The sequence below is a fragment of the Hemiscyllium ocellatum genome, chromosome 13, assembly GCF_020745735.1.
Source record: "Hemiscyllium ocellatum isolate sHemOce1 chromosome 13, sHemOce1.pat.X.cur, whole genome shotgun sequence".
NCBI lineage: Eukaryota > Metazoa > Chordata > Chondrichthyes > Orectolobiformes > Hemiscylliidae > Hemiscyllium > Hemiscyllium ocellatum.
Genome location: NC_083413.1, coordinates 12235782 through 12261717, shown reverse-complemented (window position 1 = coordinate 12261717; position 25936 = coordinate 12235782). Strand labels below are relative to the sequence as shown.

General features: G+C 43.8%; 1 protein-coding gene across 1 annotated transcript in view; it reads left to right on the top strand.

Moving 5' to 3' along the window:
• Positions 1-24731, top strand: part of tm4sf18 (transmembrane 4 L six family member 18) — a 30015-nt gene extending 5284 nt beyond the window's left edge. Inside the window, exons 2-5 of the mRNA XM_060834379.1 lie at positions 1250-1339; positions 1438-1580; positions 4902-5082; positions 24597-24731. Coding sequence (XP_060690362.1) covers positions 1250-1339; positions 1438-1580; positions 4902-5082; positions 24597-24731 — 549 coding nt within the window. The remainder of the gene's footprint in view (positions 1-1249; positions 1340-1437; positions 1581-4901; positions 5083-24596) is intronic.
• The last annotated feature ends 1205 nt before the right edge of the window (positions 24732-25936 follow it).

Sequence of the window (25936 nt, the reverse complement as noted above, 5' to 3'; positions counted from 1 at the left end):
CGGTGCTAAGTCCAAGGGTTGGGACTGAGATAGAGTGGGGGGAGGGGAAATGAGGAAGCTGGAGAAATCTGCCTTCATCCCTTGTGGTTGGAGGGTTCCTAGGCAGAAGATGAGGTGCTCTTCCTCCAGGCGTCGTGTTGCCATGGTCTGCCGATAGAGGCGGCGAAGGACCTGCATGTCCTTGGCGGAGTGGGAGGGGGAGTTAAAGTGTTCAGCCACAGGGCAGTTGGGTTGGTTGGTGCGGGTGTCCCAGAGGTGTTCTCTGAAACGTTCCGTATGTAGTGGCCTGTCTCCCCAATGTAGAGGAGGCCACATCGGGTGCAGCGGATGCAGTAAATGATGTTTGTGGAGGTGCAGGTGAATTTGTGACGGATATGGAAGGATCCCTTGGGGCCTTGGAGGGAAGTGAGGGGGGAGGTGTGGGCGCAAGTTTTGCATTTCTTGAGGTTGCAGGGGAAGGTGCCAGGAGTGGAGGTTGGGTTGGTGGGGGGTGTGGACCTGACGAGGGACTCATGGAGGAAGTGGTCTTTCCGGAACGCTGATAGGGGAGGGGAGGGAAATATATCCTTGGTGGTGGGGTCTGTTTGGAGGTGGCGGAAATGACGAAGGATGATACAATGTATCTGGAGGTTGGTGGGGTGATAGGTGAGGACCAGTGTGGTTCTGTCCTGGTGGCGATTGGAGGGTCGGGACTCAAGGGCGAAGGAGCGGGAAGTGGAGGAGATGTGGTGGAGGGCATCGCCAACCACGTCTGAGGGGAAATTGCACCTTTGAAGAAGGAGGCCATCTGGGTTGTTTGGTATTGGAATTGGTCCTCCTGGGAGCAGAATGAGGAAGGGCATAGGTGGGTTAGGGGAATGAGGAAGGGGGTAGGTGGGTTAGGGGAATGAGGAAGGGGGTAGGTGGGTTAGGGGAATGAGGAAAGGGGTAGCTGTGTTAGAAGAATGAGGAAGGGGGTAGGTGGGTTAGGGGAATGAGGAAGGGGGTAGCTGGCTTGGAAGAATGCTGCTGGGTTCAGTTGGAGCTCATGAGGCATCGGGTGATGTTTTGGTGCCTCTAGACTCTATACTTAGCCTGACTTCATAACCCATGGACACTAACTCCATGATCCAGGAACAGATAGCAATCTCCTTCATAGAGAGGACAGAATGATTAGTTTCAGGGAATGGAAACACCACTTGGTCCAAATGGAGAGGGCTGCTGATACTATCAATTCCATTGAATATATTGTTCTGTTTTTATTTTGCAGATGATTTTTCCAATCGTGGTGTTCATTGGCTTTGGGAATGATAACATCTATGGTCACTGTCGAACGAGAATTTATGGCAAGAGCCGTGTGGTAAGAATTCCCTTAGTTTATTTTGCCTTCATTGGCAGAATGTCGGATTGCTTTGGCTAAGAGTATTGCTGAATTATTGCCTTTTCTCTTTCAACCAGGTGCTGACCGTGGTTATGGTGTCTTTGATCGGAATGGCTGGTGCTGGATACTGTTTCAATGTCTCTCTTCTGGGTTTATTAAAGGGCCCGTACTGCCTCACAGATCTGGGATGGAACTATCCCTTCAACAGCACGAGTGGAAGGTGAAAAAAACCCCAAATAATTTAATTTTAACATTGCCACATTTGAAAGGAAGACAGGGTGATAATATTTTGGGAGTAAGAATAAGGAGAGGCAATATATACTGAACTATACAATTATAAACATTTACCAGAATGGAGAGGCTGGGGGGTCACAACAGTATGGAAACAGGCCCTTCAGCCCAGCAAGTCCACACTGATCCTCTGAAGAATAGCCCACCCAGACCCTTTCCCCTATCCTATTATCCTATATTTGCCACTGACTAATGCATCTAACCTACATGTCCTTGAATACTATGGGCAATTTAGCATGACCAATTCACCTAAATTGCATATCTTTGGATTGTGGGAGGAAACGGGAGCACCTGGAGGAAAGCCATGCAGACACGGGGAGAATATACAAACTCCACACAGACAGTCAACCGAGGGTGTGAGGTAGCAGTGTTAACCACTGAGGTACTGTGCCACCCCCGGACATTGATATTGTCCAGGTCTTGCTACAGATGGACATTCACAGCTTCAGTAGTTGAGGTGACATGGATGGTGATGAATCATATTAAGTGCAATACTTTTTGAAAATTAATGGGCAGGTTGTTAAGGCTGTTTTTTTGAAAAAAAACCTCAGGATTCTTGTAAGATTGCCAACTTTCCTCTGAGGTTTTAATGCATCCCTGGCCCACGTTCCTGTTGATAGATTAATACGTCCCATCCTGGTGACAAGCCAAGCTCTCACACCAGGGGAAATTGAACTGTCTCTTTGTAGCTCAGTTGCATGGTGCTCAATTTAATTTCTGTTGGCTCTCGGATAACTCTAAAAGATTAGAGCTCTGTAATAATGATGAGGTACAAAATGAGGGAAGTTACGTTGAGCTAAAATTGCTGGTCAGGCCTCACATAGATTAATATATAGTCGTATCGGTTTACAGCAAGAAAACAGGCCCTTTGGCCCAACTTGCCATGCTGTCCAGTTTTCACAACTAATCTAGTCCCAGTGCCTGCATCTGGTTCACGTCCCACCATGGAGGAGAAAACAAGGATTGGAGATCAGAGTCAAGAGTCTGGTGCTGGAAAAGAACAGCAGATCAGGCAGCATCTGAGGAGCAGGAGAATTGCCATTTGGGGCATAATGAAGGAATTATGCCCAATATGTCAACTCTCCTGCTCCGAGGATGTTTTCTGACCTGCTGGGCATTTCCAGCACCACATTCTCAGCTCATATCCCACCAGCACAATCCCATCCATGTACTATCCAGACATGTCATCCTTGGAGAGGATGCAGAGGATGTCCAGTAGAATTTTCTGCATTGTACATATTTGGTACAATAATTATGACTATTGATGTGTTTTCATTGGATGAGGCTTTTCTTTACGTGAGAAACTATTTCTGAAGAAGGGTTGCTGAACTTGAAATGTTAGCTCTACTTTCCCTCCATAGATACTGCCAGACCTGCTAAGGTTTTCTGTATCTGTGCACAGTAAAGGTGTGTTCTACAAAGCACCATCGAAACAATGAAATATAGTTAGATCATTTTAATCGCAGTGGGTCATTATTACCAAGTGTTAAATATTATATATTGTACGATGGAAAAATGATGCGGAGAGATGATGTGACGTTAGCAGTAGAATTTTGAACCTTCTGTGATGCATTGAACAGAGGAGTATGTAGCATTTGTGAGCTGTTTAGTGGCTCAAGCAGTCTAAAAATTCTCCTCATGAGGCATCGTTACATCAATTCACTTCCTCAGAGATGTGACAACTTTATTAAGACTGGATATCAGACAAGTGAGTTTTCTTCAAATAAAAACAGAAATTGCCGGCAAAACTCAGCAAGAATGGCAGCATCTGTGGAGAGAGAGCAAAGTTAGTAGTTCAAGACCCAAAGACCCTACTTCAGAACTCAAAACATTAACTCTGTTTTCTCTGCTGTTGAGTTTCTCCAGCGTTTTTTACTTTCTGTGAGTTTCAGTTCTCCAGCATTGGCAGTTCTTGGTTTTATTATATGAATTAGTTTTCTTGCTCTGTTCTCTGAGCCCCAAGTTTAATTGGGTACAAAAGGATCCACCTCTGTGATCAATTCCGTTGACATGTAATCATCAACCTCTTCCTATATTTCATAACAGTGCACGGCTACACTAAATAGGTTTGTAGAGCATGGTGGGTTGGGTGAAGGATGAAAAAACACTTAACATGTCTCACATAAAGACTGCCAGTTAACTTCAGGAGGACATTGGACTGTATTGTCATTGAACTTATAATGTGAACACCAAACAAGGAGCTGATTCTGCAACCTCCTGTGAAACTCCAACTCCAATGCCCTTCCTAAAGCTCTTCATTTCAGCTAAATTCTAGAGGAGGTGAGGCAAATACCTTCACCCTGAGGCTAGAGGGCATCTAGAACTCACTACCTGAAAAGTTGGTCGAGGCAGAAACCTTTATACTATTTAAAAAAAGACATGTTAGAAATACTGCAACTTATTAAACTGCAGACCAAAGGCTGGAATGTTGTATTTGTTGAATTTTATTCATTCATGGAATGAGGACATCACTGGCTGGCATTTATTGCTCATCCCTAATTACCCAGAGGGCAGTTAAGAGACAACTGTATCGCTGTGGGTCTGGAGTCATATGTAGACCACAACAGGTAAGGATGGCAGTTTCCTTCCTGAAATGAAGATGGGTTTTTCCAACAATTGATAATGTATTCATGGTCATCAATATTCTCCTAATTCCAGATTTTTATTGAATTCAAATTCTAACATCTACCATGGCAGAATTCGAACCCAGGTGCCCAGAACATTACCTAGATGTCTGGATTAACATTCCAGTGATGATACCACTATTGGCCGGAAACATGCCATGTGCAGAATGGCCTCCTTTCGTGTTATAAATGTTCTCTCTTTCTCTATCAACTTTACCTTCTCAAGGCCTACCTTCACTGACCTTTCCTTCAGTTAACTCTCCTACTGACTCTACCACCATCTTTTGGTTTAAAGCCCCTTTAGACATTAAGTTAATGTGGGTGCATGGTGCGACATGGTGCATTTGAAGCAAATGGCACGGGTGTGCTGAGGGGATGATAAATTTGAGGGAGAAAGGAACTTTGAGATGTGAGATGATATGGTTAATCATGACCACCAGCATAACGCTACTCAGCTAAATGCCTGCTTATGTATTGTGCAATTTGATGTCAATCTGTATAGATACAGTGTCTAGGGCTGAAGTACAGTTTGTCTGAAATGCATTCAAATATTGATCTTTTAGTGTTGACTTGGTGGGATGTTTAAAGAACACAAATCTTTTTTTGTGATATGTTTCCTTATCCAGATATCTCACTGACCTCACCACATGGAGCCAGTGCAGAGAACCGAGCCACATTGTGGCGTGGAATGTCACACTGTTTTCCATTCTGCTAGCACTCAGCGGCCTTCAATTAGCTTTGATTGTTGCTCACGTCATAATCGGGTTGGCTACAGGAACCTTGGGAAACTGTTGTCACCGTAAAGAGGTAATCAAGCATTTCGGTTTCCGTTTGGGTGTAGAATGTCCACTTCATTGTGGCTGGTTTTTGTGCATTTCACCCGAGTTCCATGTAACCTTGGAAGAAATGATGATGGGGTTTTAACCACATGAGGAATTTCCATGGTTTTGTGCACTGTTGTCTGGACAAGCTATCGTCATCTGCTTTAAGTGTAGGAATCCCCAGGGCCGAGTGTCTATTGTGGCAGAGGAAAGCCACTTCCTGGTCTAACTAAAAGACTGTCCAGCTATAGAGTCACAGATTCATAGAAATGTACAGCACAGAAACAGACCCTTTGTTCCAACTCATCCATGCTGACCAGTTATCTCAACCTAATCTAGTTCCATTTCCCAACACTTGTCCCAGATCCCACTAAACCCTTCTCATGCAGATAACCATCCAGATGCCTTTTAAATGCTGTAATTGTACCAGCCTCTTCCACCATTTCCTCTGGCAGCTCATTTCATACACACACCACCCTCTGCATGAAAAAGTTACCCATTTGGTTCCTTTTAAATCTTTCCCCTCTCACCCTAAACCTGTGCCCTCTAGTTCTGGACTCCCCCAGCCCAGGGAAATGACCTTGTCTATTTATCCTATCCATGCCCCTCAGCCTCCGATGCTCCAGGGAAAATAGCCCCAGCTTGTACAGCTCTCCCTATAGCTCAAACCCTCCAACTCTGGCAACATCCTTGTCAAGAAAGTTTATTGTTTGCCCCAACTAGTTATAGATTACCTTGATATGATGAGCATTGTTGTGAAGCCAAGGAAGAGGCGAAGAGGTGAGAACCTACTCCTTCAACTGCTCTGCCCATGACCATATTGGCATCATCAAAGTAAGTGGTGCTTAAGGTACATCTCTACATTAACCCTTTCAGACAACCATGCAACATGCTTTGGCTCTTGTGATACCGTTGTAGTGTCCATATTTCTGAATTAGATCTCACCCGCTCCAGCAGTGTCATGACACCTTTTGAATGTGTTGGTTAAAAATACTTACAACGTGCACCAACTTTTAAACATATGCCTAAAGGAGGTTCCATCCATGAAACCAGTCATCCTCCCAGGCTTCATCAATCACCAATTGATTCTGCTCATGCATTCGTTTAAGATTACATTTCTTAAATTTAAACTAGTCCTTTTTGGGAGAATGACACTAGGAGGCAGGTTTTAAAAACCTTTGATTATAATTCTTTGAAATTTGTTTTATGGCATTCATGAATGTGGGCATGACTGGCAACCCCAGTATTTGATGCCCATCCCTAATTGTCAGTTATGAGTGCCTTCCTTGAAGGTGGTGATGTAGTGGTCATGTCACTGAGTTAGTAGCCCAGTATTCCCTACGCTAGGTTCGTGGGTTCAAATCCCACCACTGCAAATGATGGAATGTAAATTCAATAAATATTGGAAGCTATGCAAGTGGTCATGCAACTTCTGTTGATTATTGTAAAAAAATTATCTGGTTCAGTACTGTCCTTTTGGGAATGAAATCTGCCACTCTGACTCTACATGTAACTCCAGACTCACAGATGTAGGTTGCCGCTGAACTGCCCTCTGGGCATTTGTGGATGGGCAGTAAATGTCAGTCTACCCCAGTGATGCCCACATCCCATGAGAGAAAAAAAATAAAGATTGTGAACCGGATAGAGCTTTACTACTACTTATAGTGGCTTCATGGTCACTATCTCTCAGGTTAGCTTTCAATTCAATTCTATACCTTTTAAAAAGTTGAATTAAAGTCTGTAGGGTCTGAATCATTGGTCCCAGAGTATTAGCCTCAGCTTCACCAGCATACACCATTGAACCCAAGAATCAATCTACTACACCCCAATATAGTGAATGTTCAGAAATTTGAAATCAGGTTACATTCAGGTTAATGATTGACATTGTGTTTAAAATGCTTACTTTTTAAAATAAAGCTGTTTTAAGCTACATTAATCAAATCTTAACAATTTATTACTCTGATGGACAAAGAAAAAAGGCTGTGCTTTCTTCCAGCCAATTCACCTGCTTCTTCTCAACTTCCTAACTCATCCTGCACATTTACTTCTGTCTTTTGGTTTGTCTAGAACTCCTTTCCTCTCCCTCTTTCTGCTAGTCATCCTCTCCTCAAAAGCTGTACGGCAAACTTAGTTCTAACTCTTTCCTTTTCTTTTAAAACCAAGTCCAAGGAGTGCACCGAGATTGACGTCAGTGTTGGAACAGTGTATCAGGTCAGTAATAAATACCGAAATTGGCAGGGAGAGGCTGAGAGTAAAGAGATGGACTTGGCGGAGCAGGGAGTTGTTTGGTGGGGTGGTGTTGGACGGTGAGCACTGGGAATAATAGTGGGAGTGACTGGAAATGAAGTTGAGGAACATTGAGAGGGAGGGTGAGATCAGGAGCATGTATATGGGAAGGGATATAGGGGCTGGCCGCTTGAGATGAGGGGAGGAAGATAAACTAGCACCAGGTTGTATTGGAGAATGAGATGCACGCCAGGGATTTTGGAACCTGGTGGTGAGTGATGTGTTCTGGGATTTGAAATCCCACTGGGGGTGGTGGGGCGGGGTTGGAATGCTGGTTGGGATCTATTTTAGTAGGAGACCAAATGCCTGAAATGTACCATACAATCTTACAGCCTCTCGGTTTAGAGTCACACTGCAGCAGTGAAGACTGAGTACCCTCAGGGCCTGGTTTACAAGCAGAATCGAGAGATGTTTAACTGAGATCACTGGGAGTATTGATGCAGTGAATGTGCTAGAACTCCTAGGCAGGAATACGGCTTGAAGGTCAAGCTGTAATGATGGCAGGACCTACACCATGACTTGCACCCCCTTCCAGTGAGAATGCGCAATAAGAGTGGGCGGCATGGTGGCACAGTGGTTAGCACTGCTGCCTCACAGCGGCAGAGACCTGGATTCAATTCCTGTCTCAGGCAACTGTCTGTGTGGAGTCTGCACATTATCCTCGCGTCTGTGTGGGTTTCCTCCGGGTGCTCCGGTTTCCTCCCACAATTAAAAATTTGCAGGTTAGGTGAATTGGCCATGCTAAATTGCCCATAGTGTTAGGTGCAGGGGTAAATGTAGGGGGCTGGGTTGTGGGTCGGTGTGGACTTATTGGGCCGAAGGGCCTGTTTCCACACAATAAGTAATCTAAAAGAGTCCTGCCCGGCTAAATATATCCATTTATGAGCAGCCTCAAGGGGAACCTTAAGGATTTTACACATTTTATTAATCGATTGTCCACAGAGCATAGCATTGAGAGCACTGATTAATTTAGTCTAGTTACGAGAGTTTTACTCATGTTTTACTCATCTTTTGCCAGCACTCATCTTGTCTCTCTTTACAGAACCATGGGGCAGTATAAGACACAACTGACTTGTGCCAATTGGAAGAGAGTGAGCGCCTCGTTGGTGGGCCTCATTGCTTTGTTCACTGTCTGGAATCATGACTCTGAATTTCCTCAAACTTTTCTCCCTTCAAGTTTCCAAAGCTTGAAACAAACTGGGTTCCCCACAGGCTTCTATCAAAGTCACAGGAGATCAGCTGCAAACAGCCCGGGGAAGTTCAGAGCCTGTGTAATACTTTGATTAGGTCTTATTCTCATCCCAGTGTTAAGTGTTAAATGTATAGAAGATGTACGCACTCTGTAAATGAAGTAATGATGAACATTGATATCATGTACGGCCATGGAGTTCCCAGCAACAATTAGGTTCGGTCAAGGATTAAAACCCTAAAATGGTTTAGAATATTTGACTGAAAACTGTACATTGAGGTGACAATTTTTTAGCCACTTCCTGGTATTTTCCTAATTGCCTGCCCCCTAAGGTTGGTTTAGTTCTATTTTGGGCTGCTGTTTATTTGCTTGCTACCAGTGGTTATCCTGATGAAAGTTGATGGACAGTGCAATCCATGTTATTGTTGCTTAGCGATAGAGCCGGTCGCTGGGGAACTCTGCATGGTGAGATTATCGCGGTTATAATACGCTTCTATAACTCAGTGACATTCAAACAGGAGTTCTATCATTAATTTGAACATGTGTGTCTGAAATCTTGTTTACCTGGCTTTGTTTCCATATCCCTTGATAGCTTTGCCTAGCAAAACATATTGATCACAATTGTGAAATTTTCAGCTTATCCTTAAACACAACAGGAATTTGAGGAAATGGCTAAAGTGCTCCAATCTCTCAACTCTTAAACTGTACCCAGTTCATTCACCCAACTGCACCCTCATTCACTGACCCAAACCCACAATCACTCACACCCATCCACAAACCCATTCACCTGTTCAAAGATCCATTTATGAATAGCCACACGCACGCACGCCCACACACTCTGACTCACCTCCACAATCATTCATACCACTCACACATCCATTAACTCAACCACACCCTCATTCACTCATTAATACATCCATTCACTCACACTCAGCCACATCTGGTTCATTCTTGTTATATTCAGTGAAAAAAAATGAAAATTCCTTGAAATGGCTTTCCTTCCTTCTCCCATGTGGTATCACTCAAGGATCGATTCTTGATCCTTCTCCTATTTCCATCTAGATGTTACTCCTCAGCAATATCACCTGTAAACACATGCCAGATTCCATATGGTGACACCCAGCTCCACTGACACACCACTGCTGACCCCTCCACTTCTTCCCTGATGTCATGATGCTTGCCCAATATCTGGGATTGGATGGACTGTAATGTCTTCCTATTAAATACTGACAAAAGTGGTGCCATTTGCTTTGGTCAGCACTCCCCATTCTTTTTGCTGGTCATGGCCTAAAACTTAGTCTGACTCTGCAATCTTGGCATCCCACTTGGCTTTGACCTAGTGTCCTCTGGGATTGCATCACCAAGTGCATCTCTGCCCTATCCTCAACCCATCTGTGCTGAAACTTAGCTGTGTTTCACTTAGATCCACGCTTGACTATTCCAAGGATCTCCAATCCCAGGGCACTAATAGAAGAAAGGATATGTGATATCTGGCCTACGTTTGTCCTTCAAGCTTGCCATTAAAAATATATGCTGAAAATGTGTTGCTGGAAAAGCACAGCAGGTCAGGCAGCATCCAAGGAACAGGAAATTCGATGTTTCGGGTATAGGGCTTATGCCCGAAACGTCGAATTTCCTGTTCCTTGGATGCTGCCTGACCTGCTGCGCTTTTCCAGCAACACATTTTCAGCTCTGATCTCCAGCATCTGCAGACCTCACTTTCTCCATCAAAAATAGATAGTTTGGCCATTTATTTCATTGATTTTTCTGGGACCTCAGCAAGCACAAATTACTGGCCAGTTTGCTAAATTACACATGTATACAATGAAGGTACACTCTCTCAAAGCCAACTGTTTAAGAACTGGAGGTGACAGGAAATAAAACAGCCATTTTTGGAATGAGCCATGAATTTTCAAAAAATGCATTTGCTTGATTAAAAGGAACTTATTTGGATAGTTCAGCTAGATACCCCCAGACTTGTTCAAGTTCTGAAGAAGAATCCTCAAAACGTCAACTGTGTTTCTCTCTCCACAGATGCTGCCAGCCCTGCTGAGTTTCTCCAGCAATCTCTGTGTATCTGATTCCCAGCATCAGGAATAGTTTGGCCTTATTGGTATTGTTTTGTGCTGGTTATCTCTGCCTGCCTTCCATGTAGACCTTGACCCCCCTCTGACCTGGAGTGGCTTGAACATGCCCCCACACACAACGCAGGGCAGGAGCTAATTACTGCGGATGCTGGAATCTGTACCGAAAGCAAGAAGTGCTGGGAATCACAGTGGATCAGACAGCATCCGTGGAGAGAGAGAGAGAGAGAGAGAGAGAGCTACTGTTTTGAGTCTTGATGATTCTTCATCAGAGCTGACCTCTTACATAACACCCATGGGCTGGAGGCTGTTGCCAGTTTAGAGAGGGAAGTAGCTTTGTATCTTTGTAAAAGTTCTTTGAGAAGTTCTGAGATTACTAAAGATCTTTAATAAATGTAAATACTCTAATTTGCACAAAATCTTGAAGCTCTACCGATCATTTTTCACTACGTATGAAATTCTGAGAGGTTCAATTCCACAAGGAAAAGAGGCAGATGGTAATTTCTTTACACCTGCTGCCTCTGACTCTATTGCCCTGAATTTGATGAATGGTCTTTTTTTGGGAAACTGAAATTGAACAGACTACAGGGTTATTTCTGGGAAAATGTTGATGCCGTCTGTGTCTGGTACATTACATTTGAATTCTGAGTGACTTGACCTCCTGGCATTAGTGTGATTGTCCAAGTTCATTTAGATAATCTTAGTTTCACAAATATCACAATAAAATTGACCTATCTGGTGAATGACATCATCAGTTAAGTGTTGCCAAAGCCAACATTTCTGAAAAATTAAACATTTTACTACAATTTTTAAAAAGTTTATTCGTGGGATGAGGGTGTTTCTGGCTAGGTAGCATTTATTGCCCATCCCTAATTGCCCAGAGGGTAGATAAGAGTCAACCACATTATTGTGGGTCTGGAGTTACATGTAGGCCAGACCAGGTAAAGATGGCAGTTTCCTTCCTTAAAGGACATTAATGAGTCACAGGAGTTTTTTTTTGTAGGCATCTAGTTAATTATTTTGTTTATTCTTCTGTATTTTGAGCCAAACAGAATAAATGAATTTGTGATAAACACAGTTTTGAACTCTTAAAATTCTCTGTGCCTTGTACCTTTAGCATTTTATTGAAAGTTTCATCATCCCAAAATTTCCATCTATTAGGTTTACATAGTTTCCACTGGAATGAAGTTGGCTTTTATCCCATTTGTATCATGTAGCTCAGAGGAATTCTGTCACTTTATCCCATTCTTTCTTATCATCAACATTTAAGTGATAGCATAACAATAATGAAACACTAGTGTAGATAGAGACAAGGGCAGAAGCCGTCATAGGAGTTTTCCTGACAATTGGCAATTATCATCATTAAACTTTACTCCAGACTTTTTAATGGAATTCAGACTTCACCATCTGCTATGGTGGGATTTGAACTTAGGTCCCCAGAACATGACTTAGGTCTTTGGATTATTAGTCCAGCAATAATATCACTAGGCCATCACCTCCCCTTTCTAAAACTGCTTTTAAATTTACATGATACTTCTTTAGTCAATGAGGGGTTTTATTGTGGAACATTCCATCCCGTGGAGTAGTTAAGGCCAATAGTAACATGGGGATGCAGGAATAGAAGTAGACCATTCAACCCCTCAAGCCTGTTCCACCACCCAATGAGATCATGGCTAACATCTGTGGCCTAACTCCATATACCTGCCTTTGGCCCATTTTCCGTTAATACCTTTGCTTAACAAAGAAATATCTTACTCAGGTTGCAAAATAAATAACTGATCCAACATCCACTGCTATTTGTGGAAGAGAGTTCCAAACGTCTACTACCCTATGGGTTTGGAGTTATTCCTAATCTCTCTCCTGATGGTCTGGCCCTAATTCTCAGACTATACCCTCTAGTTATAGAATCTCCGCCCTGTGGAAATGATTTCTCTTTATCGACCCTGTCTTTTCCTGTTAATATCTTGAAGATTTCAATCAGATTACTCTTAATCTTCTAAATTCCAGAGAAAGTAGGCCTAATTTGTATAATTTATCCCTATAACTCAACCCCTTAACTCCAAGTGTCATTCTTGTAAACCTACACTGTACTCCCTCCAAGGGCAGTATCCCTCCTAAGGTGTGGTGCCCAGATCTGCACCAAGTGGGGTCTAACCAGGGTTTTGTATAACTTCTGCATCCTTGTGCTCCAGTACTCTAGCTATAAAGGCAGGCATTCCATTAGCCTTCTTCATTATTTTCTGCATCAGTTTGTGACATTTTAGAAATCTATGTATCTGAACCCCCAAGTCTCTTTGAACATCCACTGTATTTCACTTCATACTATGTACAGGTAGACAATCCTTTATGCAAAATCCTTGGGGCCAGTTGTTTTTTGGACTTCGGAATTTTTTGAATTTTGGACTAAATGGCATTTTCACAGTGAAATGAAGAGTACAGGTAGACAATCCTTTATCTTAAACCCTTGGGACCAGCTGTCTTTCAGATTTTGGAATTTTTCAGATAAGCGATTAAATGACATTTTCATTGTAAAACAAAAATTACTGAACAGCAGACGCACCTGCCATTAGTACAAGCCCTGAGACAGAATTGATGCCTGCCAGTGCTGGACCACACCGCTATGTCACATCTGAGTGACGCGGGTTGCGTGGGTGTGGAGTTGGGTTAACTGTTTACAAGCCAATCTACCTGGTTATGGAGAAAAAAAAACTTGGTGGGTTGGTTGTTAGCACTGCTGCCTCGTAGCACCAGGGACCCAGGTTTGATTCTAGCTTTGGGCAACTGTCTGTGTGGGATTTGCACGTTCTCCCCATGTCTGCATGGGTTTCCTCCCATAGTCTAAAGATGTGCAGGTCAGGTGGATTGACCATGCTAATTTGCCCAATAGTGTTCAGTGCATGAATCAGAAGGGGGGATCGGTGTGGATTTGTTGGGCCGAAGGGCCTGTTTCCACACTGTAGGGGAATCTAATCTAACCCACCTAATCTAGGCATCCCTGAACACAATGGGCAATTTAATACGACCAATTCACCTCACCTGCATACCTTTGGACTGTGGGAGGAAACTGGAGCACCCAAAGGAAACTCACGCAGACACGGGGAGAATGTGCAAACTCCACACAAACATGTCACCCAAGGTCGGAATCAAACCTGGGTTCCTAACGCTGTGAGGCAGCAGTGCTAGCCATTGAGCCACTGTGCCATCCCACGGGGCTGAGGTAGAAAGGGAATGGGTGACTAAAAGACAGAGAAAGAGCAGGAAGGCAGTGCAGATGTCTCCTGTATTCATCTCCCTCCAAAATAGGTATACCATTTTGGATAGTGTTGGGGGAGATGGCTCACCAGGGGAAGGCAGTAGTAGTCAGGTTCATGGCACTGTGGCTGGCTGTGCTGTTCAGAAGGGCGGGAAAAAGTGTGGAAGGGCTATAGTCATAGGGGATTCAATTGTAAGGGGAGTAGATAGGCAAAAACGAGACTCCCGAATGGTACGTTCCCTCCTAGGTGCACGGGTGAGGAATGTCTCACATTTGATGCAGCACATTCTGAAAGGGGATGTGAACAGCCAGTTGTCATGGTGCATATAGACACCAATGATATAAGTAATAAATGAGATGAGGTCCTACAAGCAGAATTTAGGGAGTTAGGAACCAAGTTAAAAAGTAGGACCTCAGAGGTAGTAATCTCAGGATTGCGACCAGCGCCACATGCTCATCAGAATAGGAGCGATAGAATAATGTGTGACTTGAGAGATGATGCAGGAGGGATTTTTGGGGCATTGGGACCGGTTCTGGGGGAGGTAGGACTATTACAAATTGGATGGTTTACACCTGGGCAGGACTGGAACCAATGTCCTTGGGGTTGCTTTTGCTAACGCTGTTGGGGAGGGTTTAAACTGATGTGGCAGGGGAATGGGAACTAAATGAGGAGGTTAGTGGACAAGAAGGAGGTAGTAACTAAAGCCTGTAAGGAACTTGATAATGAAGTCAACATGACTAAGGGGGAGAGTAGGCAGGAAGTGGAGGAAAAACGTAAAGGGACTGGTGGTCTGAGGTGCATTTGTTTTAATGCAAGAAGCATAGTAGGTAAGGCAGATGAACTTACGGCTTAGATTGGTACCTGGGAGTATGATGTTATTGCTATTACTGAGATTTGGTTGAGAAAAGGGCATGATTGACAACTAATATCCCAGGGTGTTGTTGCTTCAAGCAGGATAGAGTGAGAGGTAAAAGGGGTGGAGGAGTAGCAGTACTGGTCAGAGAGGATATCACAGCTGGGCTGAAGGAGAGCGCTATGGAGGACTCAAGCAGTGAGGCAATATGGGCAGAGCTAAGAAATAGGAAGGGTGCAGTAGCAATGTTGGGATTATACTACATGTCTCCTAACAGCGACCGTGAGATAGAGGTATAAATATGTAGAGAGATCATAGAAAGATGTAGGAACAACAGAGTAGTGGTGATAGCAGATTTTAATTTTCCCAATATTGACTGGGATTCGCTTAGTGTTCGAGGTCTGGATGGAGCAGAATTTGTAACGAGCATCCAGGAGAGTTTGCTAGAGCAGTATGTAAATAGTCCAACTTGGGAAGGTGCCATACTGGACCTGGTGCTGGGAAATGAGCCTGACCGGTTGTTTGAAGTTACAGTAGGGGATTACTTTGGAAATAATGATCACAATTCCATACATTTTAGAATATTCATGGACAAAGATGAGAGTAGTCCTAAAGGAAGAGTGCTCAATTGGGGGAAGGCCAACTATACCAACATTCGGCAGGAGCTGGGGAATGTAGATTGGGAGCAGCTGCTTGAAGGGAAATCCACATTCGATATGTGAGAGGCTTTTAAAGAGAGGTTCATTAGAGTTCAGGAGAGATATGAGAGATAGAAATGGCAAGATTACGGAACCAAGGATGACGAGTGGAATTGTGAGACTAGCTAAGAGGAAAAAGGATGCATACATAAGGTCTATGCAACTGAAGACAAACAAAGCTTTGGAAGAATATCGGGAATCTAGGATCAATCTGAAACGAGGAATTAAGAGGGCTAAAAGGGGTCATGAGATATCCTCAACGAGCAGGATTAAGGAAAACCCCAAAGACTTTTATTCATATATAAGGAGCAAGAGGGTAACTAGGAAAAGGTTTAGCCCACTGAAGGACAAAGGAGGAAAGATATATGTGAACTCAGAGAAAATGGGTGAGATTCTTAATGAGTACTTTGCATCGGTATTCACCGACGAGAGGAACTTGATGGATGTTGAGGTTAGGGATAGTTATTTGATTACTCCAGGTCAAGTCGGCATAAAGAGGAAGGAAGTGTTGGGTATTCTAAAAGACATTAAGGTGGACAAGTCCCCAGGTCCAGATGGGATCTACCCCAGGTTACTGACGGAAGCGAGAGAGGAAATAGTTAGGGCTTTAACAGATATCTTTGCAGCATCCTTGAACACGGGAGAGGTCCCAGAGGACTGGAGAATTGCTAATGTTGTCCCCTTGTTTAAGAAGGATAGTAGGGATAATCCAGGATTTACAGACCTGTGGGCCTGATATCAGTGGTAGGGAAGCTACTGGAGAAGATACTAAGGGATAGAATATATACCCATTTGGAAGAAAATGGGCTTATCAGTGATAGGTAATATGTGCAGGGATGGTCATGTCTTACAAACTTAATAGAATTCTTTGAACAGGTGACAAAGTTGACTGATGATGGAAGGGATGTAAATGTCATATACATGGACTTTAGTAAGGTGTTTGATAAGGTTCCCTATGGTTGGCTTATGAAGGAGGTGAAATCACATGGGGTCAAGGGTGTTCTACCTTGATGGATAGAGAACTGGCTGGGCAACAGGCGACAAAGAGTAGTAGTGGAAGGGAGTTTCTCATGGTGGGCGGCACGGTGGCACAGTGGTTAGCACTGCTGCTTCACAGCACCGGAGACCCGGGTTCAATTCCCGCCTCAGGTGACTGACTGTGTGGAGTTTGCACATTCTCCCCGTGTCTGCGTGGATTTCCTCCGGGTGCTCCGGTTTCCTCCCACAGTCCAAAGATGTGCAGGTCAGGTGAATTGGCCATACTAAATTGCCCGTAGTGTTAAGTAAGTGGTAAATGTGGGGTATGGGTGGGTTGCGCTTCGGCGGGTCGGTGTGGACTTGTTGGGCCGAAGGGCCTGTTTCCACACTGTAAGTAATCTAATCTAATCTAAAAATGGAGACCTGTGACTTGTGATGTCCCACAAGGATACATGGGACCACTGTTGTTTGTGATATACATGAATGATTTGGACAAAGGTGTAGGTTGCCTCATTAGCAAGTTTGCAGATGACACTAAAATTGGTGGAGTAGAGGATAGTGAAGGGGCTATCAGAGAATACAGAAGAACATAGATAAATTGGAGAGTTGGGCAGAGAAATGACAGATGAAGTTCAATCCAAACAAATGTAAAGTGATGCATTTTGGAAGATCTGATTGAAGAGCGAACTATACATTAAATGGAAAGGTCCAGGGGAAAATTGATGCACAGTGAGAGCTAGGTGTTCAGGTCCATAATTCCCTGAAGGTGGCAACGCAGGTCAGTAGAGTGGTCAAGAAGGCATACGGCATGCTTTCCTTCATTGGACGGGATATTAAGTACAAGAGTTGACAGGTCATATCACAATTGTTCGGCCACATTTGGAATACTGCGTAGTGTTCTGGTCACCACATTATCAAAAGCATGTGGATGCTTTGGAGAAGGGGCAGAGGAGGTTCACCAGGATCTTGCCTGGTATGGAGGGTGCTAGCTATGAAGAGAGGTTGAGCAGATTAGGATTATTTTCATTAAAAAGAAGGAGGTTGAGTGGACCTGATTGAGGTCTACAAAATTATGAGAGGTGTAGACAGGGTGGATAGCAAAAAACTTTTTCCCAGAGTGGAGGATTCAATTACTAGAGGTCACGAGTTCAAAGTGAGATGGGAAAAGCTTAGGGAAGATATATGTGGAAAGTTCTTCACACGGAGGATGGTGAGGGCCTGGAATGTGTTGCCAGCGGAGGTGGTAGAGATCGGAATGATAACATCATTAATGATGTTTCTACACAGATACATGAATGGGCAGGGAGCAAAGGGATACAGACACTTAGAAAATAGGCAGCAGGTTTAGTTAGAGGATCTGGATCAGCACAGGCTTGGAGGGCTGAAGGGCCTGTTCCTGTGCTGTAATGTTCTTTGTACTTGGATGCCAGCAAGTGCTAGGCCACGCCACCATGTGACATCTGAGTGACATAGTTCGAGTGGGTATGGAGTTGGGTCACCTTTCGCACGCCAAAATTACTTTTGGATTTCGGAGCTTTTTGGATTTCGGATACAGAATTGTGTACCTGTAGAAAGAACACTGATCTAGCCTTTCTCGGTCCAAAATGGATGTTTGAGTGTTTTAAAGGGAAAATAGATAAGTGCATCAGGGAGAAAGGAACAGGAAATTATATTAACAACGTTCAATGGAATATGGTATGAGGAGGCTTCGATGGTGTAAATACAGTCTAATTAGGCCAATTTCAGAGTGCTGTTATTTCTGTCATTCAAATTATATGCCATCTAATGAGAAAGGCAGAACCACTGGGAGTAATTTCCATCTCAGTTAACTTTTGTAGATTTTTTTGTCTTTATTTTTTCATGGGATGTGAGGGTCTCTGTCAAGACCAGCATTTATCATCCAGGCTAAATGCCCTCGAACTGAACAGCTCGTGCAATATTTTCAGAGGGCAGTCAAAGAGTTAAATACCTCACTGTGGGTCTGGAGTTACATGTTAGCCAGACAAGGTAAAAGTGACAGATTCTCAACAACACGATTGAGCCAAGTGGACTTCTATGACTATCATCAACAGCTGGTAAGGTCGCCATCACTTAAGATGCCACTGTTGCCATTACTGAATTATTTACTGAGTTCAAATCCTGCCAGTTGCCATGATGGTTTTGTACCCACATCACCAGACCATTAACTTAGGTCTCTGCATTGTCAGCTAAGTGATATTACCATTTGGTCACTGTCTCCTAACCCAAACCAAAAGCAGAAAGACCTCTTGAACCATTCAGAATGCAATTATCTTATAGAGACATAGGGTCATACAGCACGGAAACAGACCCTTCGGTCAACTGGTCCATGCCGGCGATAATCCCAAACTAAACTAGTCCCACCTTCCTGCACTTGGCCCATATCCCTCCAAACATTTCTTATTCATGTACTTATCCAAATGTCTTTTAAACATTTTAATTGTACCTTCATCCAGCACTTCCCCAGGAAGTTCATTCCATACATGAAACACTCACTGTATAAAAAAAATTGCCCCTCATGATTTTTTAAAACCTTTCTCCTCTCACCTTAACAATATGCCCCCTAGTCTTTAAATCCCCCACCCTTGGGAAAAGCCACCTGCCATTCACCTTATCTGCACCCCTCAAGATTTTATAAATCTCGGGAATGTTTCATTAAGCACTTCGCAAGTTATCTACCACGGTAGGATTTGGCACAATCATTATTTTGAGAGAAGATGATGAAAGTAGAAACCTGCTTCACTATTTTCACTGCATGTGCCAGTTTCCAATGCAAGATAGAGTCAGGAGGACTGAAGGCTCAATTATCAGCAACACAACAATATCAGAATTTTCTGTACCTGAGCTTATGACTTGTGTGACTCACAACATCATATATTAAGGCGGCAACATGCATTCACTTCATTACTTTTATGTCATAAAATATACTGAGGTGCTTCACAGGAGAATTATCAAAGTATATTCAACACTGGTGACTGTAAGAAGACAAGAAGAGAGCTAATCAAAGGCTTGTGTTCAAACTGGTAGGTTTTAAAGACAAAGAACCAAGGAGCAAAGTCAAAGGGTTAAGGTAGACCCAGGGTTTAAAGCCTAGGCAGCTGAATGTACAGCTGTCAATGCTGAATTCTTTGAAATTAATGATTGGCCAGAGTTGGAGCAACTCAGGAATCTGGGAAGGTGGTGCTGCAGTGCTATCACCACCACTGAACTTGCAACACCCTGATTGCTTTGTCACATGCACACCATGTGAACTGAAGCCACGTGTTCCTGTATTGGCATTGATGTCATCATCACTTAATTTGAGAGGCTGTTGGGGTACTGTGGTAGAGTCCCAGGTTCAAATCCCACCTATCCTGTCTGAACAGATTTACGAAAATAAAAGGATTCACCACCTAATTCACTGAGTAATGGGTCGTAGCGTGATTGGCATCAGGATGCAGGCAGGGATTCATTTTTTAAAAACTTCATTGGCATCTGGGAATGACTGGCTGAGCCAGCATTTATTGAGAAGGTGGGGGCTGAGCTGCCTTCTTCAACCACTGCAGTCAAGTGCTTAGGTAGACCCACAATACCTTTAGGGAGGGAATTCTAGGATTTTGACCCAATAACTGTGAAGGAACAGTGGCATATTTCTACATCAGAATGGTATATGGCTTGGAGGGGAACATGAAGGTGATGGTGCTCCCATGTATCTGCTGCCCTTGTCCTTCTAAATGGAAGTGATCTTGGGTTTTGGAGGTGCTGTCTGAGGATCTTTGGTGAATTTCTGCAGTGCATCTTGTAAATAGTACTCACTGTTGCTACTGAGCGTCAGTAGTGGGGTGCAGTGGGGGGGAGGGGGTTCTGTAGGAGCGTAGATGTTTGTGAATGCGATGCCAATCAAGCGGGTTGCTTTGTCCTGGATAGTGTTGAGCTCCCTGAGTGTTGTTGGAACTGCACTCATCTAGGCAAGTGGGGAGTATTCCATCACACCCCTGACTTGTGTCTTGTTGATGAGATATAGGAGTCAGTTAGTGAGTTACTAGCCTCTGACCTGCTGATAAGACTAGTCTGATAAGTGGTAACCCCTCAGGAGGTTGATAGTGTGGGGACTCAATGATGGCAATGTTATAGAAAGTCACAGGACAAAGGTCTCTCTTTTTGGAAAAGGTTGCTGCTACATTTTTACTTCATGGATGACACCTGTCCCTTGTCATCCAGGGCCTGTTTATTATCCAGGTTTTGCTGCATTTGAACATGGACTGCCTTGGTATCTGGGGTTTTGTGAATGGTGCTAACTGTTGTGCAATCGTCAGCAAATATTCTAACCTTATCATGTTGGGGGGGGGGTCATTGATGAAGCAGCTGAAGATTGTTGGACTTAGGACACTATCCCTGCAGAGATGTCATGGAGCTGAGATGACTGACTGCCAGCAATGAAAACCATCATCATTCGTGCCAGGCATGACTCCAATCACAAGAGAAGTTTCACCCTCGTTCCTACTCATTCCATTTTTGCCAGAGCTCCTTGATGTGACATCCAGTCAAATGTGGCCTTGATGTCAAGGGCTGTCATTCTCACCTCACCCTCTGGAATCCAGCTCTTTTGTCTATGTTTGAACCAGGGCTGTAACGAGGTCAGGAGCTGAGTAGCCCTGGTGGAACCCAAACTGGGCATCACTGAGCAGGTTATTGCTAAGAACGTACAGCTTGCAGGCCAATGTTGATGACACCTTCCATCATATTGTTGATGATCGAGAGCAGACTGATGGGGCCCGAATTGGCTGAGTTGGATTTGTTCTGTTTTTTGTGCACAGCACATACCTGGGTGATTTTCTCCTTTGTTGAGTAGGTACCATGGTTCTGGTTACACTGGAAGAACTTGACTAGTGGATTTGCAAGTTCTGGAGCACACGTCTTCAGGACTTTTGTTGGACCTACTTATTATCTTTGTAATGTCCAGTGCCTCCAGCCATTTCTGATATCACATAAAGTAAAATGAATCAGCAGAAGACTGATATCTGTGATGCTGGGAACCTCTGGAGGAGGCCAAGATGGATTATGCAATTAACCCTTCCAGCTGAAGATTGCTATGAATGCTTCAGCCTTGTCTTTTGCACTGATGTGTTGGGCTCTTCCATCATTGTGGATGAGGATATTTGTTGAACCTTTTCCTCCAATGTTTTGTTCAATTGCTCACTGTGCATGACTGGAGCTAAGATCTGATCTGTTAGTTGTGGGATCACTTAGCGCTGCCTATCGCTTTCAGTTTGCACTGTTTGCCATGCGAGTAGTGCAGTTTTGTAGCGTTACCAAGTGGGCACCTCATTTTTAGGTATGCCTGGTGCTGCTTCTAGCATACCCTCCTGCACTGTCTATTGAACCAGCATTGATCCCCGGGCGTGATGGTAATGATACAGTGGGGGATATGATGGGCTATGAGGTTGTAGATTGTGCTGGAGTATAGTTCTGCTGCTGTTGATATCCTGCAGTGCCTCATGGATATGCTAGAAGATTCAGCCAGAGGACATGACTACTTAGACATCGAGATGTTATTCCTCTGACCACCACATTTGACTGAAATGCATTGGATAATGTACATCGTACCGATAACCAATGCATATAGGCAGCACTTTATTCTTTATTCACTTTATTCCCATCTATTTGAAGCTGATCTGCTTCACATAATTCCTTTCACAGACACACTTCCACTGACAGGTTGTATTGAAGCTGATTTCCCAACCCTGATTAAAATTACTGGAATACTCTGTATTTGGTTGTTGGTAATTTAACGTTACCCTTTAACAGAAACTAAGCCTGCCTCCTGAAATAGATTGTGTCCCTTGATTGCATAAGATAATTTCTAAGGTTGCACAACGAAAATTGGGATCCATAGTGTTTGTTAAGGGTAAATTGTAAACCCTAAAGCAAATTCCAATGGCCTGAACTAGCTAAAGATTGCAGAGGTGTGTGTAAACAATTGCACAGAGCACCAAAGCAGCTATAATACATGTGTTTTTAGCTCTGATATTGGCACAGGGTGAACTGAGGAGAGACTGAGACACTGTCTAATGTAGAATGCACAGCGAGAGAAACATGCCATTGAACATTTTCCTAAATTACCGCCCCGGTTTCTTGTGGTAATTGCCATCTCTACCAGCCTGTGATATCAGGTCAGGGTGATTTGAAAAAGTTCGGTGCTTCCTTAGTCTTGGATCTATTTAGTGATTAGTGCTAGATAATCCACAGAATAGACAATTTTCATAGATAACATGAAGGTTTATTCCACAACTGCAGTAAATAAAATTACATTTAGTTGCATTTAATTATGGGGGCCTTAAGGAGCTTGACTGGTGGAGTGGCAAGTTCTGAATGTTTCAGTGGAACACATATCTCTACCCCTGGACTATGTGGAATAGAATCGGAATGGGTAGAACCAGTGTAACGTGAACATTAATCCCTTTGAAATCAACACCTCATTGAAAAGACCCAATTGGACGATGCTGGTGAGTGACATCACTCAGCCTCTTTAAAGAGCCCATCCCACCATTTTCTGTACAAGTGTCTCTCAGATCAAATCCTACGTAATACAGGATTCCAAGGCTCATGGTGATCCTTTCTAATGCCACCAAGCAATCTGTTAAAGGACAAGGTGGAGGAAGGGGACAAGGGAATGGACTGTGAGCAGAGCCCAAGGCCAGATCACTGGCTGATCGAGAGGACACAGCAAGTGGAAGGGAAGAGGAGCCATTTGAATAGGGCTCATCAAAGGGTAAGGATGGAAACCTGATTGGAACTGGATATAGATTTGGACGTGAGATCACATTGAATCACTTTAGAGGGAGAAACGAGATCGGCGATGGAAAGAACCTTTGAAGGCGATGGTTTTGGGGGAGTTGTGCAAGGCGGCAGTAATAAAATGGTGGGGGGTACAGTGAAACAGAGGATGGGTAACCATTTACAAAGTCAGCGAAGGGCAGGGAAGGGAGGTTGATGGGTCAGCAGCAGTTTAGTTGGACAGGTTCATGAGAGCAGCTGAGTCAACAGACAGGCGGAGTTTATAAACAGCATGACCTGAGCTGGTTGTGAAACTAGAGAAAGATGTGGAACAGAGGCTGAGCGAAGGTTTAGCCTGCTAAATGGGAAGAAGGGTGAAAGCAGCTGAACAAATGATCCAAACCATGTAAACAAAGAGATGCTTGATCTCCTTGCACGTACAAGCAAGAAGAGAGGGGTTAAGGAGAGGGCTGGAAGTGGAATGAAGAAGAAAGGGATTAGCTTTGGATTCAAAGATAATGCTAGAGAAGTGAATATTTCTGGTTAAAAATGGAAACCCAACAACACGATGTGGTCCCAGCAAGCTATGGGACAGGGATCTGCACCAGTAAAGTCTTGAATGACCACAGACAGGATCCATTTAGGGGAACAACCAATAAAAGAAAAACTAAAGATTTTAAAAGGAATAATCTAACAGAAAGATGAGGGGAGATGGCCCAACTGTGTTATCACTAAACCATTTATCCAGAGACCCAGGTAATGTTCAGGGACCCAGGTTTGAAGAATGGATCTTGAATTCAATAAAAATCTGGAATTGGATTTAATGATAACCATAGAATCATTGTTAAAGGAAAAACATCTGGTTCACTAATATCCTTTGGGGAAGTAAATCTTGTCTAGCCTACATCTGACTCCAGATCCACAGTGATGTGGTGATTCTTAATTGCTCTCAAGGGCAATAAGACAAGACTTTATGAGCTCACCTTTGTCTGTGTGGGTTTCCACTGGGTGCTCTATTTTCCGCCCACAGTTCAAAAATGTGCAGGTTAGGTGGATTGGCCATGGGAAATTGCCCATAGTGTCAGGGAGCTGCATGCTGGGTGGATTAGCCATAGTAAATGTGGCATTATAGGGATAGGGTGGGGGTTGATGTTATGTGGGATGCCCTTTGGAGGGTCAGTGCAGGCCCTTTCCACAGTGTAAGGATTCCAGATCTGCACCTCAAATGACCTAAATTCAATCTTCATCCACCATCAACTGAGCTAGTTAATTCTTTCAATGGGTCTCATGGTTAAAGTACTTCTTATTCCTGTCATCTCAGTAAGACACGAAAGAGATCATAAATTGTTTTCAGAAACTTGTTTATATGACTTTATCTTCATAGATGAAAACGACCATCACCACTCTCATGAGAGAAGATGTCTACAATTATGGAAAGTTCCAAAAGTGGTTACAAAAACAGAGCTTAGACATCATTCTCCAGGAATCTCAACCTCAAACCATGCGAATTGTTGGCTAGGCCATTGTTTATTTCTAAGATCTAAGAGTCAACATGACTGCTATGGTTGTGGAATCATATGTCGGTTAGACCAGGTTAGGACCACAGATTCTTTCTATAAAGGAATCAACAGTTTTTTTGACCCTTCCTCAGAAAGGTCACTGGACCTGAAATGTTAACTCTGATTTCTCTCTACGTGTGCTGCCAGACCTGCTGAGTTTTTCCAGCAATTTCTGCATTTGATTTTAAACCTGGGTATCTGGATTAATAGAGCCAGTGATATTATTGATTAGATTAGATTAGATTAGATTACTTACAGTGTGGAAACAGGCACTTCGGCCCAACAAGTCCACACCGACCCGCCGAAGCGCAACCCACCCATACCCCTACCCTTACCTAACTCTACGGACAATTTAGCATGGCCAATTCACCTGACCCGCACATCTTTGGACTGTGGGAGGAAACCGGAGAACCCGGAGGAAACCCACGCAGACACGGGGGGAACGTGCAAACTCAACACAGTCAGTCGCCTGAGTCAGGAATTGAACCCGGGTCTCAGGCGCTGTGAGGCAGCAGTGCTAACCACTGTGCCACCGTGCCGCCCACATTGGAAAACGAGTGCAGCCATTATCACTTAAGACAATTTCACAAAACTATTTCTGAAAGAGCACAAGGCTAATAGCCCCACCTGGGCAGCACGATGGCTCAGGGGTGATGACTGCTGCCTCACAGAACCAAGTCCTGGGCTCGATTCCAGCCGCAGGTGACTGTCTGCATGGAATTTACACATTCTCCTCATGTCTATGTGGGTTTCCTCCGAGTGCTCCAGTTTCTTCCCACTGACCAAAGATGTGCAAGTTACATGGATTGGCCACGGTAAATTGCCCCATAGCATCCAGGGATATGCAGCTGTGGTGGATTAGATGTGGGGAATGCCGGGATAGGGTGGGATTGGGGGGGGGGGCGCGGTTGGAGGTGGTGGTGCTTCGATCTGGGTGGAATGCTCAATGTGAACTTGATGGGCTGAATGACCTGGTTCCACACTTTAGGCATTCTGCGATTCTATCTCCGAATTACTGTTTAAGAAGGGCGGTAAAGACAAGCCAGGGAACTATAGACCGGTGAGCCTGACCGCAGTGGTGGGCAAGTTGTTGGAGGGAATCCTGAGGGATATGATGTACATGTATTTGGAAAGGCAAGGACTGATTAGGGATAGTCAACATGAT